This window comes from Heteronotia binoei, chromosome 12 (assembly GCF_032191835.1).
Source record: "Heteronotia binoei isolate CCM8104 ecotype False Entrance Well chromosome 12, APGP_CSIRO_Hbin_v1, whole genome shotgun sequence".
NCBI classification, from domain to species: Eukaryota; Metazoa; Chordata; class Lepidosauria; order Squamata; family Gekkonidae; genus Heteronotia; species Heteronotia binoei.
Genome location: NC_083234.1, coordinates 74568550 through 74586681, shown reverse-complemented (window position 1 = coordinate 74586681; position 18132 = coordinate 74568550). Strand labels below are relative to the sequence as shown.

The window sequence follows — 18132 nt, the reverse complement described above, 5'->3', positions numbered from 1 at the left end:
AATGTGGGCTGGCGGGTTGGGAACCTCCGGGGGGGAGAACCCCTGTCTGGCCCAGTGGCTTGGCAGCCCTACTTTAGGGGCCCCGGGCTGGTCCCCCCCCACTTTCCCCCCTGCATGCAGCCCTCCCAGCCTGCACATGCAGCCAGAAACTGAGCCACTCTTTGCCCAACTTGTGTGGTGCGGCTACTGCTGGCACTGTTGCCAAGTTTGCCTCTCTCTGCCTCTCCCCCACAGCTTTGTCAAAGGGGCTTTGGAGAGCATGCCTGCTGGCTGCAGCGGGGGCCGTGGGCGGTGGAGTGGGCACTTTGACTTTTGAGATAATTTGCGAGGGGCCCCCCAAGATTTTGACTGGCTAGGGGCCTCCACAGGGTTTAATCCGGCACTGCGTAGGGAGGAAGGGTTTAGGTTTGTTGGGCACTGGGTTGCTTTTTGGAACAAACAGGCCTCCTCTTGTCCCAAGAAAGAACCAGGATGCCGAAGTTGAAGGAGGTAGGTGTTGCTGTTGTAGAAGGAAGTAGATCAGAACTGGCCACTGACAGATAATATTGACTGCCTACAGGCCACAGGAGGAAGGCTGCAGGCCTAATATGTCTGGGGAATTAGAGATGTTGATATGCAAATGCTAGAAGTGTCAAAAATAAAATGGGGGGAGCTGGAATGCTTAGTGTCCGAGGGGAACATAGACATTACAGGCATTTCAGAAATGTGGTGGGATGAGGATAGTCAGTTGGATACAGTTTGCCTGCACGTGAAAGCGCATACCTTGAATAAACTTTTGTTGGTCTTAAATGTGTGCTACTTGATATTGGATGGCAAACCTTCTTGCAGCATAACATCCCCAAAAATAGCATCAAGTGTTGAATAGGCTGCAGTCTATTGCAATTAAGCATAACATGTTTAGGCAAGCTACCTTGGGCATAGCGTGGCTTCCTCTGTCCTTTACCCTTATTATAGCTTTTCTACTGTTTAGCATCAGGTGGTCTCTTGGATCCTGCCGATGTTGGCAACTGTTCCTTCCCCCCCCCCCTCCCATCTGGTTATACGACTGAGAACAGGTCGCTAGGATTAACCAGTTATCACATCCTTGAGTCTGGCTTTGAGACAGATGGTACGACCAGAACGGTAGGGGAAGGAACACCTGCGAGCCAGACTAGGCCCTCTAATATTCATGTTAACCCATGAGGGGAAAGCAGGACGCTTGGCCTCACAGCACCCATCTGCAGAAGGAAGAAGTACAGTCTTTCATAGGGTTGCCAATCCCCAGGTGGGGGCAGGGGATCCCCCGGTTTGGAGGGCTTCCCCCTGCTTCAGGGTCAACATAAAGCGGGGGGAGGGGAGGGAAATATCTGCTGGGAACTCTATTATTCCCTATGGAGATTTATTCCCATCGAAAATCATGGAGAATTGATCCACGGGTATCTGGGGCTCTGGGGGGGCTGCTTTTTGGGGTAGAGGCACCAATTTTTCAGTATAGCATCTAGTGCCTCTCCCCAAAATACCCCCCGAGTTTCAAAAAGATTGGATCAAGGGGTCCAATTCTGTGAGCCCCCAAGGAAGGTGCCCCTATCCTTCATTATTTCCTATGGAAGGAATTGAAAAGGTGTGCCGTCCCTTTAAATGTGATGGCCAGAACTCCATTTGGAGTTCAATTATGCTTGTCACAGCCTTGATCTTGGCTCCACCCCTAATGTCTCCTGGCTCCACCCCCAAAGTCCCCAGATATTTCTTGAATTGGATTTGGCAACCCTAGTCTTCCACCATCTTGGCACTTTGCCACATCGTTCTGTGCTCCATCTGACCAAGCCTAAAGCAGACCACAAATAAAAGTTTTCAGACTTACCCACCTTGCCCATCCTCATCAGCCAGGGCCTGGGAGAATTAAAACGAGTCCTTTTGTTTAACTTTGACTTGTAGCGATAGAGCAATTAACAAGCAGCTTTTATTACCTTTGATTGGTTTCCCACGCAAATGCTATTCCAGACAAAATGTTCTTTCAGTTTGTTTATTTCACTATTTTGCCATTGGATCCTAACCATATCACTTTGAATTCTTAACCGCTGCCCACCAACTATATGTAATTCTGCTCACTGTACCTGGTTCCTTTGTCTGAAGAAGTATGCATGCGTGCGAAAGCTTACGTTCTGAATAAAACTGTGTTGGTCTTTAAAGGTGCCACTTTACTCCTACTTTGTTCTACTGCTTCAGACCAACGTGGCTGCCCACCTGGATCTAAAGCACCACTGGGCATGGCTTCCTCTGTCCTTTACCCTTATAGCTTTATTACCCTAAAAATCCTAATAAAAAGGTCAAGGTAGTCCCCTGTGCAAGCACCAATCGTTTCCAACTCTGGGGCGACGTTGCTTTCACAACGTTTTCACTGCAGACTTTTTACAGGGTGGTTTGCCATTGCTTTCCCCAGTCATCTACACTTCCCTCCCAGCAAGCTGGGGACTCATTTGACTAACCTCAGAAGGATGGAAGGCTGAGTCAATGTGAGCCAGCTACTTGAAACCAGCTTCTACCGGGATCGAACTCAGGTCGTGAGCAGAGAATTCAGACTGCAGTACTGCATCTTTACCACTGTGTGCCACGGGGTCTATAAAAAAATCCTAATAGCAGGCCCCAAATGTGCAGCAAGTGAGAGAGGGTATTTGTTCTAAATACAGGTGAGGGGCTACGACTGACTGAGAAAACCCATCACGGCCCCACATCACCTTCTGATTGCCTGATAGTGCATACACCCCAGGGCCTACGATGTACCAATTTGAACTAGCAGGAGCCCCTTTAACATCCGCAGCCTGTTCTATATAACAAGGAGCAAGCCGCGATCATGTTTAACTCCGAATTGCAAAAACGGGGCTTTTTTCTTTTTTTTAGCAAGAACGCACAGGAATGCAGTTCTGGCTGGCTTAGTGTCAGGGGTGTGTGACTTAATATGCAAATGAGTTCCTGCAGGGCTTTTGCTGGGGGGGAACAGCAGGAACTCATTTGCATATTAAGCCACACCCCTGACAGCAAGCCAGTGCAAAACAATGGTGGTGTTGTGAAGTGTTGCCTAATATGCAAATGAGTTCCTGCTGGGCTTTCTCCACACTGAAAAAAGCCCTGGTTTTGACAGATCGGATCTTAGTTAAGGGACATGTTCAGGCCAGGTTATTTCCCTCTTCTTAATGGCCAGTAGGTATTTGGCGACCTCACCTGTTTTGAGATTTTTCCCTGTTTACTGTGTACTTAAGTGGCGTCAAATTGGAACCCATGAACACGGGAAGCTGCCTTATACTGAATCAGATCCGTGGTCTATCCAAGTCAGTATTGTCCAATCTGGCTGGGAGAGGTCTCAGGCAGAGGTCTTTCACATCACCTGCTGCCGGATCTTTTTTTCTGGAGATGCCAGGGATTGAACCTGGGACCTTCTGCAGGCCCAGCAGATGCCTGCCATTGAGGCACAGCCCCACCAATCCAATTTATGGCAGCCTGTCAATGGGTTTTCATGGCAAAAATGGGAAAGTCATATGTCATTTCTGCTTTATGCAAAGCAGCCTTCCATCCAAGTGCTAACAAGTCTTCCCCCTAAGCTGCAGAGTCCATGTGTGAGAGCCATTTTGATGTAGTGGTTAAGTGTGTAGACTCTTATCTGGGTTTGATTCCCCACTCCTCTACTTGCAGTTGCTGGAATGGCCTTGGGTCAGTCATAGCTCTTGCAAGAGTTGTCCTTGAAAGGGCAGGTTCTGGGAGAGCTCTCTCAGCCCCACCTACCTCACAGGGTGTTTGTTGTGGGAGAGGAAGATAAAGGAGATTGTGAGCTGCTCTGAGACTCGGAGTGGAGGGCGGGATATAAATCCAATATCCACCTCCTCCTCCTCCTTCCTCTTCCTCGCAAAAATTCTACTTTGTGAGTTGCTGGCATTAAAGTGGTGCGGTTGCATAAATTATTGTGCTCTGGGGCCATTTTTCCTGAGCTAGGACAAAAAGGTATGAGCTGGAGGCTAAAAATCTGTGAGCTAGCTCATGCTGACTCAGCTTAGAGGGAACACTGGTGCTAACCATGGCTGATTCTGCTTAGCCTCCTAGCTCTGATGAGTTCAGCCACATCTGGGATATTCCAGCTGCTGTTTGCGACGTATATTGTATTTATGTTGCCTCTCCTGAACTGGCTTCTGATATAAATGGGGTTGCCAGCTCCAGGCTGGAAAATACCTGAAGATTTTGGGAGTGGAGACCGAGAAGGGGTGGGGTGGATGGGGAGGAACTTCAATAGGACACGACACCATTGCGTCCACCTTCCAAACTGGCCATTTTCTCCATGTGAACCGATCTCTGTCACTTGGAGATCAGTTGTAATCACAGGAGATCTCCAGCCATCACCTGGAAGTTAGCAACCGTAGATCAGCATATAAATTGTCCAGAACAGTTTTCTCTTGAGAGTAACGTTTAGTCTCATCCCGGATTGGGTTGTACTTGTTATTTGAGGAACTGAAATTCACACACATTCAGTCACATTTATTATTTATGATATGAAGTGGTCATAGCGGGAAGGGAAGAGGAAAGCCGTGCATCAGCATTTGCTGGCCATGTGTGCGCATTTAGACATGTGTCTACAATCCAGCTGCATTTCCCTCCCCCTGCCAAATATTTCTCTTCTAGAGAGTTACTGGGTGGGGGCATTAAAACTCGACGATTTGTGGCATATACACACCGCAACATTTGAAAAACGTTTCCTACATCTCTCTCCAAAACAAATTAGAAAAGGAAAGGAAAGGTCCCCTGTGCAAGCACCAGTCGTTTTCGACTCTGGGGTGACATTGCTTTCACGACGTTTTCACGGCAGACTTTTTATGGGGTGGTTTGCCATTGCCTTCCCCAGTCATCTACACTTTCCCCCCAGCAAGCTGGGTACTCACTTGACCCACCTCGGAAAGATGGAAGGCTGAGTCAACCTCGAGCCGGCTGCCTGAAAACCCAGCTTCTACCAAGGATCAAACTCAGGTCACGAGCAGAGCTTAGGGCTGCAGTACTGCACCTTTAACACTCTGTGCCATGGGGCTCTTAATAAGTAAATTACGTAATTAAGGACAGTATTTGATGAGAGCACGGTGCAGTGGTCAGAGTGCTGAATCTCAGAGACCCAGGTTTGAATCCACACTCTGCCACTCACGCACTCGCAGTCTAACCTGCCTCACAAGGTTGTTGTGAGGATAAAGCAGAGGAGAAGGGAAGACAGTGTAATCTGCTTGTTTATTTGGAATTAAGTCAATGCAACGGAGTTGAACAGAGCTAGTGTGTTTGATAGCAACCACAGCTGTGTTTGGTCTGAAGCACAGAACGAACTTCGAGTTTGGTGGCACTTTTAAGACCAATGAAGTTTTTTTCTAGGTATAAGCTTTTGCAGGCACACACAGTTCTTCAAATACATCCAGAGAGCCAGGGTTTTTTTTTGTAGCAGGAACTCCTTTGCATATTAGGCATTAGGGTTGCCAAGTCCAATTTAAGAAATATCTGGGGACTTGGGGGTGGAGCCAGGAGACTTTGGGGGTGATGCCAGGAGACATTAGGGGTGGGGCCAAAATCAAGACTGTGACAAGCATCATTGAACTCCAAAGGGAGTTCTGGCCATCACATTTAAAGGGAAGGCACACCTTTTCAACGCCTTCCTTCCATAGGAAATAATGAAGGATAGGAGCACCTTCTTTTGGGGCTCATAGAATTGGACCCCGTGGTCCAATCATTTTGAAACTTGGAGGATACTTTGGGGAGAGGCACTAGATGCTGTACTGAAAATTTGGTGCATCTACTTCAAAAAACAGCCCCCCCAGAGCCCCAGATACCCGCAGATCAATTCTCCATTATTTTCTATGGGAATAAATCTCCATAGGGAATAAGAGTACCCAGCAGACATTTCCCTCCCCTCCCCCCGCTTTCTAACGACCCTGAAGCGGGTGGAGGGCCTCCAAACCAGGGGATCCCCTGCCCCCACCTGGGGATTGGCAACCCTATTAGGCATTCCTGCTCAAAACAAGTCCTGTGCTCCTCTTACTTAGCCAATCCTTCAAGAGTTTGCAGGGCTCTTTTTCCAGGGCCTACTGTATACTCTTGGAGGATTGACTACATCAGGGGCCTAATATGTGGCCTAATATGCAAAGGAGTCCCTGTGACAAAAAATGCCCTTGAGGTCACCATTACATATAGGTGGTGGGTGAGGAGGGTGTTGCCAATAAGAGCCAATTGGAGTTAACATGCATAAGTAACTAGCACAGGGCTTGTTTTGAGCAGGAATGCACAGAAATGCAGTTCTGGCTAGTTTTGCATCAGGGGTGTGGCTTAATAGGCTAATAAATTCCTGCTGGGCTTTTTCTACAAAAAAAAAAATCCCTGTGTGAAACAATGGTGATGTCAGGGGTGTGGCCTAATATGCAAGTGAGTTCCTGCTGGGCTTTTTTCTTTTCTTTTCTTTTTTACCCAAAAGAGCTCTGGCAGTTAATATAGCTAAGAGTGGATGAAGCAGATTGATAAGACCTTAGGAATTTACAACAAACCTTTTTGGAACTAAGATATCTTCCCGATGAAGCCAAGCAACAGATTAACAAAGCCAAAACGGTACCCAGAGAAACTCTGTTGTGGATCCTGCAAGTTTTCCACCCAGATAAAATGTTGTTGTTCCTAAAGGTGCCACTGGACTCAACTTTTGTTTAGTTGAGTGCGTTTTGGGCACTAATTCCTCTTTGAGTTTAGTATTTTCCAGTGATCTTTCACTCTTATTTTTGTAACTATTGCAGCAAATCAGGCCTTGTTTTGGGCAAGCGCTCACAGGAGCAGAGCGCTGGAACCTCTAAATTTTTACTGTGCTCTTTCTTTCTTTCTTGCGACCCCCCACCCCCCAAAAAATACTTGCTTCTGGGCTCTCTTGTTCAACCCCCCTGTGAGAATTTTGCTGAACTCTTAAGATTTGACAAACTTTCTAATATTTTCCCTACAGAAAATGGGAAAATAACCAAAACATAGAAAGCAGACAGATGGAAATCTTCATCATGCCACTGTGGCCACATTGGAGAAAGTCATTTTAAAAGTATGATGGGAGGAAGATTATTATAGTTATAATTCAAGAAGCATTTTAAGGTAGATGCTGAGCTAATATAACTTAGTACACCTTCCGGTGGTGTCAGGGTTGTGTGGCATATGCAAATGAGTCATGCAAATGAGTTGTGCTAATGAGCTCCAGAACCTCTTTTTCTACTAAATGACCCCTGCAGCAAATAACATCTGCTGCTAGATTTGCCAGGTCCTCCCGACCACCAGAGGGAGATGGGGACTAGGGCTGCCAGTTCCAGGTTGGAAAACTCCTGGGGATTGAGGGATGGAGTCTGTGGAAGGCAGGGATCTCAGTGGAGTATAAAGCCTAGAGTTCTCAAGTCTGTGATGGAAAACATCTGGAGATGTTAGAAGTAGATCCAGGAGAGGGCAGGGACAATACCATAGAGCCCAGCCTTCAAAGCAGCCATTTTCTCCAGGGGAGCTGATCTCAGTAGTCTGCAGATGGGTTGTAATTCCAGGGGGTGTCATGGATGCTTGGGACCCTGCAGAAGAAACTGTGCCCCTGCCACCGGCACCAGTGCCCCTGCCTCCTACTGGAGAAGATCCAAGCCCCCCTGCCTCGCCCTCTCGGGTGGCTCGTGTGCGTGACCGCCTTCGTCAGGACCTCAGGGATCGGAGGAGGGCGGCACGCTCACGAGCAAGACGCTCCCTGAGCCCTGAGTTCTAAAAGGATCCTGGCCCTTCTAGGAGTGAGGATGCTTGAGTCTCAGCAGGATCCTGGCCGCCCTCTGAGTCAGCAATTAGTCCAAATGGGCAACAGACAGCTATATAGCTGTGGGCTTTGGGAGAAGGCTTTGTGGAAGCAACTAGTCACTCACCTGACGTTCTAGCATCCACATCGGCTTCTGGACCTCTTAACGTTGGCTTTGACTTCTGGACCCCCTGACTTCAGCTTCTGGACCTCTGACCTGCAATACCTGGACTGTGATTTGGTTTTGGCACTTTGAACCCTCTTTGCTCACCAGCTACAGACCTTGGACTGCCCCTGGACTTCGCCTGGCCTGGCCCCAGCTCGTGACAGGGGGATCCCCAGGTCCCACCTGGAGGCTGGCATCCCTATCTGTTGCTATGGCATCAGTCAGGCTGTAGGCTTATTGGGGAAAGGACCCGTTATTTCCTCCTTGTTCTTCTGAAAACCAAAGCCTAGATCAGTGCTCTGAAGGTTTTTGAACCTGTGAGCACTTTTGGAATTCTGGGTAGTGGGCGCAACCACAAAATGGCTGCTACGGAAAGTGGAGACGACCACAGCAAGGGTGCTGGAGGAGGCAGAGCCACATGTACAGAGGAAGCCCAAGTTCAGGGGGAAAGGGGAATAATTAAAAAAAACACACACACTGGAAAGCGTCAACACAACTCTCTAAGTTGTGGTGTCTCGTGAGCAAAAATTCTGTTTTGTGAGCTACTGGCATTCAAGTTGTGAGTTCCTGCATCAATTAGTTTCCTCTGGGGCCCTCCTTCCTGAGTGAAGACACAAACGCGTGAGCCGGAGGCAAAAGAACTGTGAGCTAGGTCACCCTAACTCAGCTTAGGGGGAACAGCTGCCGTTCAATCTGCCCAGTCAATCAACTCTCCAGTGGCCAGTCAGAAGCCCTGTTGGACAAGTGGGTTACCTGGCCCCACCTACTTTATATGAACACTTGTTGGGCACCATGGAGACCACGGGTGCCATGTTGGGGACCCTGGCCTGGATGGAATCCCCTTGTTTGGAAGAAGTAATCCACAGAATACCAGTCCTTGGAGGCAAGAGCAGAGGGGGAGCTTGATTTCCGTGCTCTGCTTGTAGGCCTTCAGGGACATGGCGATGATATTGGATTTACACCCCGCCCTCCACTCCGATTCTCAGCGGCTTACAATCTCCTTTATTTTCCTCCCCCATATAGGGTTGCCAAGTCCAACTCCAGAAATATCTGGGGACTTTGGGGGTGGAGCCAGGAGACACTGGGGTGGAGCTAGGGGGAAGAGGGGGAAACGGCGCAGGGGAGCGTGGCGAGCTGCCCCGTCTCGGAGCGGGTGACGCTGCTGCGTGGCTGCCGCCTCTTCTCCGCTCGCCGTGGCTGCTCCTCCGAGATGGGCTCAGGCTGGGCCCATCTCGGAGGAGCAGCTGCGGTGGAATCGGAGGGGTGTGTGGAGGCGGGCCGGGGGCGTGGCGAGCTGTGAGTCCAGGTCCTAGAAGGGCCCGGATTCACGGCTCGCCATGCTCCTGGCCTGCCTCCGCCCTCCCCTTCTCTGGTTTTGCCTCGGAGGCGGAGCGGGCGATGCCGCTGCGCAGCTGCTGCCTCTTCTCCGCTCGCCGTGGCTGCTCCTCCGAGATGGGCTCAGCCTGGGCCCATCTCGGAGGAGCAGCTGCGGTGGGCGGGGAGGGGGCGGCAGCGTCGTGGCGGTGGTGCCCGCTCTGGGATGGGGCGGCTCGCCATGCTCCTTGGTGCCGTTTCCCCCTCCCCCCGCTTCCGTTTTTTTGGGGAGCGGGGGAAGAGGCTGGAAATCCTGGGGTCCCCCGCCAGGGCGGGAGGGTTGGGAAGCCTACCCCCATAACAGATATCCTGTGAGGTGGGGGGGGGGGCTGAGAGAGCTCTCCCACAAGCTGCCCTTTCAAGGACAACTCTGGGAGACATATGGCTGACCCAAGGTCAATCCAGTAGGTGCATGTGAAGGATTGGGGAATGAAACCCAGTTCTTCCAGATAAGAGTCTGCACACTTAACCACTACACCAAATTGGCTCTCTGCTTGGCTGCTGCTTGAAAAAGAATGCTGGATGTGATGAATTCTTGTCCGATCCAGCACGGCTTCTCTCATGTCCTAAGGCACGGTATGCTGTCAGTGCAATAGAAATAACGATCCTCCACAACACGATGTCTTTTCACCCAGCTCCCATCCTCTGCAACATTTATGCTGCAATCGGTGTGCTGGTTTTGAAGGTGCTACGGGCTTTTCGTCTGCTTTCGATTAAAAAGGTCAGGGTAGTCCCCTGTGCGACCACCAGTCGTTTCTGACTCTGGGGTGACGTTGCTTTCACGTTTTCACGGCAGACTTTTTACGGGGTGGTTTGCCATTGCTTTCCCCAGTCATCTACACTTCCCCCCCCCCCCCCCAGCAAGCTGGGTACTCATTTTACTGACCTCGGAAGGATGGAAGGCTGAGTCAACCTCGAGCCGGCTACCTGAACCCAGCTTCCGCCGGGATCGAACTCAGGTTGTGAGCAGAGCTTAGGACTGTCACGTTGGGAACCCCAGCCTGGATGGAATCCCACAGAATGCTTTTCATTACCAGCACCCATTCACGCTTTACCCCCTCCTCTGCCTCGTGTTAGCCATTTCTCAGTCCCTTTCAGCCGCTGTTTTTGTTTACAGTGCAGCTGTCATGGAGGGTTTTTCTGCCCTTTGGTCCTGGCCTTGGAGGTTCATCCATCCCCATGAACATTCCACAAATGAAAACAAAGGCGCACTTGTAACACATCTGTTCTCCCATTGGAGAGCATTCCTCCCCTTCCCCATTATAACACCTGTCGCGTGTTGCTGTCCTCCATTTGCTGCCTGATGCTTTTGCAACAGTCTGTCCTGCATGGGGTTCAAAAGCAGAGCATGTTAGAAGACTGGCTAGGAGCCTGATTTTTTTTTTTTTTAAGGAGGAATACTGAACAGAGCGTATAAATTCAGAACAGATAGGGCTGGCTGGGTTTATTAGAGAAAAGCTGCGATAGAAACAATTCCCCACCACATTTTCCAGATAGTTACAATGCAGACAATTAGGGCTGCCAAGTCCAACTCAAGAAATATCTGGGGACTTTGGGGGTGGAGCCAGGAGCAAGGGTGTGACAAGCATCACTGAACTCCAAAGGGAGTTCTGGCCATCACATTTAAAGGGACCGCACACTTTTTAAAATGCCTTCCTTCCATAGGAAATAATGAAGGATAGGGGTGCCTTTTTGGGGAGCTCATAGAATTGGACCCCCTGGTCCAATTCTTCTGCCTTTGGAGTTCAATTATGTTTGTTACACCCTTGCTCCTGGCCCCACCCCCAAAGACTCTTGGCTCCATCCCCAAATATTTCTTGGACTTGGCAACCCTAGTCCGTGGCAATGAGAAATGGCTTGGAGCGTATGCATCTCTTTGGTCCCACAAAAAAAGCCCGCTGCCTTTTCGTGCCCTTCACAAATACTCCGCTGTCACGTGGCGCCCTTTGCTTCGACGCCATAAGCGAGCCCTCCGCAGGCGCCATCTTTACTACTGGCATCCTCCCGACCGTCCCGCCCGCCTTTCAGAACATCGGCTACGTCTTTTTTTCTCTACGGTCACTTCAATTCAGCAATGCCGTCCGAAAGCGCAAACCCGCCATAGAGAGAGCGACGAGTGGGCGCCGACGGCGGAAAAGAAAAGTCGCGGGCGCCCGCAGTAAAGTTGGCGTCCAAGGACAAAGCCCGCGCGATCCCGTGCCCCTGACGCATCATGGCGACTTCGGCGCCCTTTTCCTAGCCGCGTCGCTTTACGGCGACGCCATTTCAAAGCGCCGCGGATTTCGGCCTCTAGCAGGGCGCTTCGGTTTCTATGGTAACCGGGCCTTCTCCCCAGCTCTCCTCAGGAGCCCTGGCTCGGGATGTTCGGGGACTCAGCCGCGAGTGGGGTTGATGTCGAGTCGGTGTGGAGGAAAGGCTGGGGGGCCCGCTGCGAGGAGGTGAGAGCCCCTTTCTCCAGGGAGGCTGCGTGACGGCTGTTGCTCTGGATAGCGAACAGTGGATCCTCCATGTGCCGCGGCAGTCTACCTCTGGGTGCCCGTTGCTGGGGAGGAGAGACAGGAGGAAAATGCTCTCAGGCCTTTTCTAGCTTGTGGGTTACTAGGAACATCTGGATGGCGCCTTTTGCTAACAGGATGCTTGGCTTAGAACGGGTGGCCAAACTTGCTTAACATAAGAGCCACAAGACATTAATGTCAGATGTTTGAGAGAGGAAGGAAGGAAGGAAGGAAGGAAGGAAGGAAGGAAGGAAGGAAGGAGGAGGAGGTAGGTGGAAAGAAAGCAACTTTAAATGCATTCTCCAAGCCACTGGCTGGCTTGGCTTGGGGAAGTTATTTAAAGAGAGAAATGCCTTCTCCAAGCTGGCAGAGGGGACTTGGAGAACCATACAATATGTGTGAAAGAGCCACATGTGGCTCCCAAGCCACAGTTTGGCCACCCTTGGCTTAGAAGGACTTTTGGTGTTTTAACAATTTATTAATAACATATGGTTACAGTAATTAATTGTCTCTTTTCTATACTAACCCATATGGTATTTCAACCCCCCCCTGCCTCCAATATTTGACTTCCCCGGAGTTATAAATTTAAATTCAATTATAAAGGTACCACTAACCAATCAAAGTTCAATATTTTTCTTCTCTCATTACTACTAAAAAATTGTCCAATGACTTTTTATATTCCATTCTTTCTCCATATATCTTTTAAATTTCTTCCACTCCTTTTTGAATATATCTAGATCATAGTCTTTTAAATTTTTAGTTACTTTGTCCATCTCACTCCACGATAAAACTTTCACAACCCAGTCCCATTTCTCTGGTATTTTTCCCTGTTTCCACAGCTGCGCATACAATGTCCTAGCAGCTGAGAGCAAGTACCAAATTAAAGTCCTGTCTTCCTTTGGAAATTTTTCTAATTGTAATCCAAGCAAAAAAGTCTCTGCAGTTTTCTTGAAGTCATAACCCAAAATTTTGGAGATTTCTTGTTGTATCATCTTCCAATACACTTTCGCTTTTTCACAAGTCCACCACATGTGAAAAAAAGAACCTTCGTGTTTTCTACATTTCCAACATCTATCCGACATCTTACTCATTCTAGCCAGCTTTTTCGGAGTCATATACCACCTATACATCATCTTGAAACAGTTCTCTTTAATACTCTGACAGGTTGAAATCTTCATCGAGTTCTTCCAAAGGTGCTCCCACGTATCCATTTGTATTTCTCTATTCACATTGATTGCCCACTTAACCATTTGAGACTTTACTACTTCTTCTTCTGTAGACCATTTCAATAATAATTTATATACTTTCGATATTAATTTTTCATTATCTCCAAGCAGGACCCTTTCCAGTTCTGTTTGCTCACGTCTAATTCCAGGCTTAGAAGGACTTTTGTTCTGGTGGTGCAAATTTCTAATTTCTAAATATAATTTGTTATATTTAATACTCTGCCTTTCCCCCCCCGCCCCAGCCAAATTGGCTGCCAAAGTGACTAACAAATCAAATGTTCCTATAAGGCTAGGTAAACTCAAGGTCAGTCTCCATTTCTCAGTGGGGTTGCCAGGTCTGGGTTGAATAGCTGGAGACTTTGGGGGTGGATCCAGGAGAGAGGGGGGTTTGGGGAGGGGCCTCAGCATGGTACAGTGTCAAAGAGCCCACCCTTCCAAGCAACCCTTTTCTCCAGGGAAGCTGATCTCTGCCAGCTGGAGATCAGCTGTGAAAGTGAGAGATCTCCAGGCCCCACCTGGAAGCTGGCAGCTCTATTTCTTAATACTGATAACTGTTAATGGAACTTCTTTGTGCAGAGGCAGTCTACCTCTAAATGCCACTTTCTGCTGGGGCAGGGAAGGTGTGTAGACAATAGGGGGAAGTTGTGGCCTGCATGCAGCTTTCTCGATGCATTTGGTTGACTAGTGGTGGACTCCAGGGAACTTTTTGTCTGAGCTTGTACTTGAATGAGTCCTTAGTTCTGCCTGTTTTCCATGACACCACTTAAACTCTGGTTCACCCAAAGTAATGCGGGCTGAGAATACCTTTGAAAGCATGCAATGTGCAAAAAGAAAAGGCAGACAGTTATTGGGAGAAGGGGAGAGAAGGAAAGAGTGGTCATTCCTGAGGATCCGCAACCAAGCGCTTGTTTCCATAACACAGAAGACTGCAATTGAGGACTTCCAGATGAAAGGACTGGTTGGCTTTCCATTATGTGTTTGGGCTTCCTCCAGTAGCTAATAACTGTGAAGAGCGGAACTGGAGTGTGGATGTATTTGGGGTTTTAAAGTGAGACACAGAAGCAGTTTGGACAAGGGGCATTTCTTGGGGATTCGTTCATTCTTGGGCAACTGTGGTGGAAAGTGCCATCGAGTTGCCGGCAGTGTTCCCTCTAAGCTGAGTTAGCGTGAGCTAGCTCACAGATTTTTAGCCTCCAGCTCAGGAAGGAGGACCTCAGAGTACGCTAATTTATGCAGTAGCTCACAAAGTAGAATTTTTGCTCACAAGACTCTGCAGCTTAGAGGGAACATTGGTTGCTGAAGTATTTCATGTATCCCATTTTCAAGGCTTTTTTTGTTTAACAAAAAGTCCGGCAGGAACTTATTTGCATATTAGGCCATACCCCCTGACACCAAGTCAGCCGGAACTGTGTTCCTGCTCAACAACAAAAAAGCCTTTCCCATTTTATTCCTTGTGTGAATTCTAGTGATGGAACAGAGAACCAGGAGATGACTGGAGAAGTAGTTTTGGTTAAAATAATTTTAGCCAAATTGTATTCGTGTTACCAGAATTCAAGATAAGGTATTGCGGGGGGGGGAGAGAGAAGATATTAGGGTTCTAAATTATATACTAGACAATGACTTTTCTTTTGCCATATGGATTTTAGGATAGGAGCTGTTGAGCAAACCTGCTGAGCTGGAAATAGTACACATTTTTGTTTTGTCAAAACTGTTAACTCGGAAAGGGACAGTCATGTGAACCTTGGAACGCTGCGTATTCCTGTATATATCAAGGTTCCTTTTTTAGCTTTTCAAAATCCTGTCACCCTGGTTGCTTAAAAAATCAAACCTGGCACATTTTGTCGGTGGCTTTGCAGTATACTCCTTTGACCACCAGGTGTAGACAGAGACTTGGTTATCTCCCCCTTTTCTGGACAGCAGGATAGTTTAGACTTATCTTTTGCTGGGGGGCTCTTTTGTTGGATTAGGATCAGTATCTTATCTGGGCACTCCACATATTCCAAAAAGCAGACCAAGGACCAAAGCAGGGCTTTCCAAAGAAGCTTGTGTCTGGGGCAGGATTCGTTTCTGCCACCTTTGTCAGTCTGCTTCTCTTCTAACTTCAGGGCACTGTAAGCTGCAGGTATTCCAAATGTGGATGCTACTGTGAGCAGATTCAGTCAGTTCGAAAGCCTTAGATCTGGGAGGGGGATGAAGCGCCCCTGGCCCATAATGTGTGTACAACGAACTTGTCATCACATTTGGTTTCCATTAGAGATTTTCTCCCTTTCCCTCAGGCCTGTAGCTAACCAGGGGCCCATGGGGCCTGGCCCCCCGGCAGGGTTTTTTTTGGGGGGGGCTCTCACCCCTCATCCCAGAGCTGCCCCTCTCCTTCCCCCTGTGTGATTTTAATTGTGCAGAGAGGCACCCAGGAGCAGTCATTACTCCTCCCGTCCCATTTAAAGGGCCCAAATATCAGCTGATTGGTGGACTCTAAATCATTTAGGAGTGGCAGCAGAAGCAGTCTCCAGCCTCCTGCACAAAGGGCCCCTTCCTCTGGTGTAGATGACTGGGGAAGGCAATGGCAAACCACCCCGTAAAAAGTCTGCCGTGAAAACGTTGTGAAAGCAACGTTACCCCAGAGTCAGAAACGACTGGTGCTTGCACAGGGGACTACCTTTATGTTTTCCTTTATTTTTACATTTATACCCCCACCCCTCCAAAAAATCTTGAAAACATAAGAGAAGCCATGTTGGATCTGTGGTCCGTCCAGTCCAACACTCTATGTCACACAGTGGCCAAAAAATCCAAGTGCTACCAGGATTGTGAAAGCAACGTTGTGAAAGCAACGTTGTGAAAGCAACGTTACCCCAGAGTCAGAAACGACTGGTGCTTGCACAGGGGACTACCTTTATGTTTTCCTTTATTTTTACATTTATACCCCCACCCCTCCAAAAAATCTTGAAAACATAAGAGAAGCCATGTTGGATCTGTGGTCCGTCCAGTCCAACACTCTATGTCACACAGTGGCCAAAAAATCCAAGTGCTACCAGGACATTGTATAAGCCCACAGTATAAACCGTTTTTTTGTTAGTTCCAGAAATTTCCACTGGAAAAATTAAGAACGTCCTTAGACTTTTTCATGATGTACATTTGGAAAAAGTAAACTACTTTGTGAGACAAGGTTTTTCGCACTCAGAAAAAAGAAAAATTTCATAGGTTTTTTCATTGCTCCCTAAACTTTCCAGTTTTTTGACTGGAAATTTTCACCAGAAAAATGTAAGGAGTCCTCAGATTTTTGTCATGCTATACATTTGGAATGTGAAACCCCTTTCTTTAAGAAGCACTTGGACTCACTCTAAAATAAAAAAAAAAAAAAATCAAAGAGGGTTTTTTTTTTAGCGCTTCCCCAGTTTTCTAATTTTCCCTTTGGAAAAATGGAAACAATGTCCTCAGAAGACAATGGGGGGAAATTTTTGCATGGCCCTTTACCTCTCTTAGTAATTTCTAGTCAGAAGTCCTTGAAAGAATTATGCAGGTGTCGAGAATTCCTGTTGTGGAATGGACACTAAGAAAGCCCTCCTGGACCTGGGGCAAGAGGGTGAGGTCTGAACTAGAGAGAAAGTTTACGCAGGGTGGAGTTTTTACCCAGTTTGACTGTGCCGTTCTACTGCTTCCTTTCCTAGAAGAGCACCCAGACGGGGGTGATCTCCACAACAGAAGCCGTCACCCAGTCCTGCCGCTTCCAAGATGCTGGTGTGCAGACAGAGGCAGGCGAAGAGAGCCTCCAAGCTGCAGGGCTCCAAGCAGCCGGGCCGGTGGATTACGCCGGTCTGCTCTCCTTCCTGCAGAACGTGGAAGAGGCCGTCATTAGAGAGCTCAACAAGAACTGGAGGAGCCATGCCTTTGACGGCTTCGAAGTCAACTGGCTGGACCAGAACGAAACGGTAAAGTGTCGCTTGTGCTGGGGGCGTGGCTGATGTCTGAGGTTGCTGCCCCCTCACTTTGTCTTCCCGAAGCGGTTTGCTTTTTGACAGAAAAAAAGGCGTTGGCATGCTCTGCTCCCGTCCCCCTGGGATCTCCCTCTGCCAGTGAGGGCAGGACATGGAGAGGCTAAATCGTACTATTCTGGCTGGGCCTCACGCAGGATAGGATCCTTTCCCCCTTTTGGCTACTCTTATGTGGAAAAGCAGACTGGGTAAAAAGAAACAGGGCTGATGCCGGAGAGCCAGTCTGGTGTAATGGTTAAGTGTGCGGACTCTTATCTGGGAGAACCGGGTTTGATTCCCCACTCCTCCTCCTGCAGCTGCTTGAATGGCCTTGGGTCAGCCATAGCTCTGGCAGAGGCTGTCCTTGAAAGGGCAGCTGCTGTGAAAGCCCTCTAAGCCCCACCCACCTCACAGGGTGTCTGTTGTGGGGGAGGAAGGTAGAGGAGATTGTAAACCTCTCTGATTCAGAGAGAAGGGCGGGATATAAATCTGCAGACTTCTTCTCCTATGGGGACTCTTGTTCTGGCTCCCTTTCATTTGCTTTATGCTTTACCTCTATATGAGGGTGTCAACTCTGGGACTATCCTCGATTAAAGAAGACTTCCAGTGTTGTCAGAAAGTTGTCTTTCTTGATAGACAGATCAGTAGCACTAGGGCTTTTTTTGTAGGAGGAACTCCTTTGCATATTAGGCCACACGCTCCTGATGTAGCCAATCCTCCAAGAATCATAGAGTTGGAAGGGACCTCCAGGGTCATCTAGTTCAACCTCCTGCACAATTCAGGGAACTCACAAACACCTCCCCCTAAATTCACAGGATCTTTATTGCTGTCAGATGGCCATCTAGCCTCTGTTTAAAAACCTCCAAGGAAGGAGAGCCCACCACCTCATGAGGAAGGCTGCAGCTGCAGCCCAGGGCATGGAGGAGCACTAGGAGGGCCCCAGGTGGAATCCCCTTACACTAGCTCTGATGTCCTGATCCAAAACTGAGCCTTCAGCTGCTCCTCTGAAGTAGGGGGGGAAAGACAGAGGATCTGATCATGGATTATGTTCTTATAAACCAGGGGTGGCCAAACTGCGGCTCTTTCACACATATTGTGTGGCTCTCAAAGCCTCCACCACCCT

At 48.6% G+C, this 18132-nt stretch overlaps 1 protein-coding gene across 1 annotated transcript in view; it reads left to right on the top strand.

The window, feature by feature from the left end:
• The first annotated feature begins 11579 nt into the window (after nucleotides 1-11579).
• The window catches only part of DYNC2I2 (dynein 2 intermediate chain 2), a 23516-nt gene continuing 16963 nt past the window's right edge, over nucleotides 11580-18132 (top strand). The window contains exons 1-2 of the mRNA XM_060251279.1: nucleotides 11580-11758; nucleotides 16707-16967. Coding sequence (XP_060107262.1) covers nucleotides 11681-11758; nucleotides 16707-16967 — 339 coding nt within the window. The 5' untranslated portion in view covers nucleotides 11580-11680. The remainder of the gene's footprint in view (nucleotides 11759-16706; nucleotides 16968-18132) is intronic.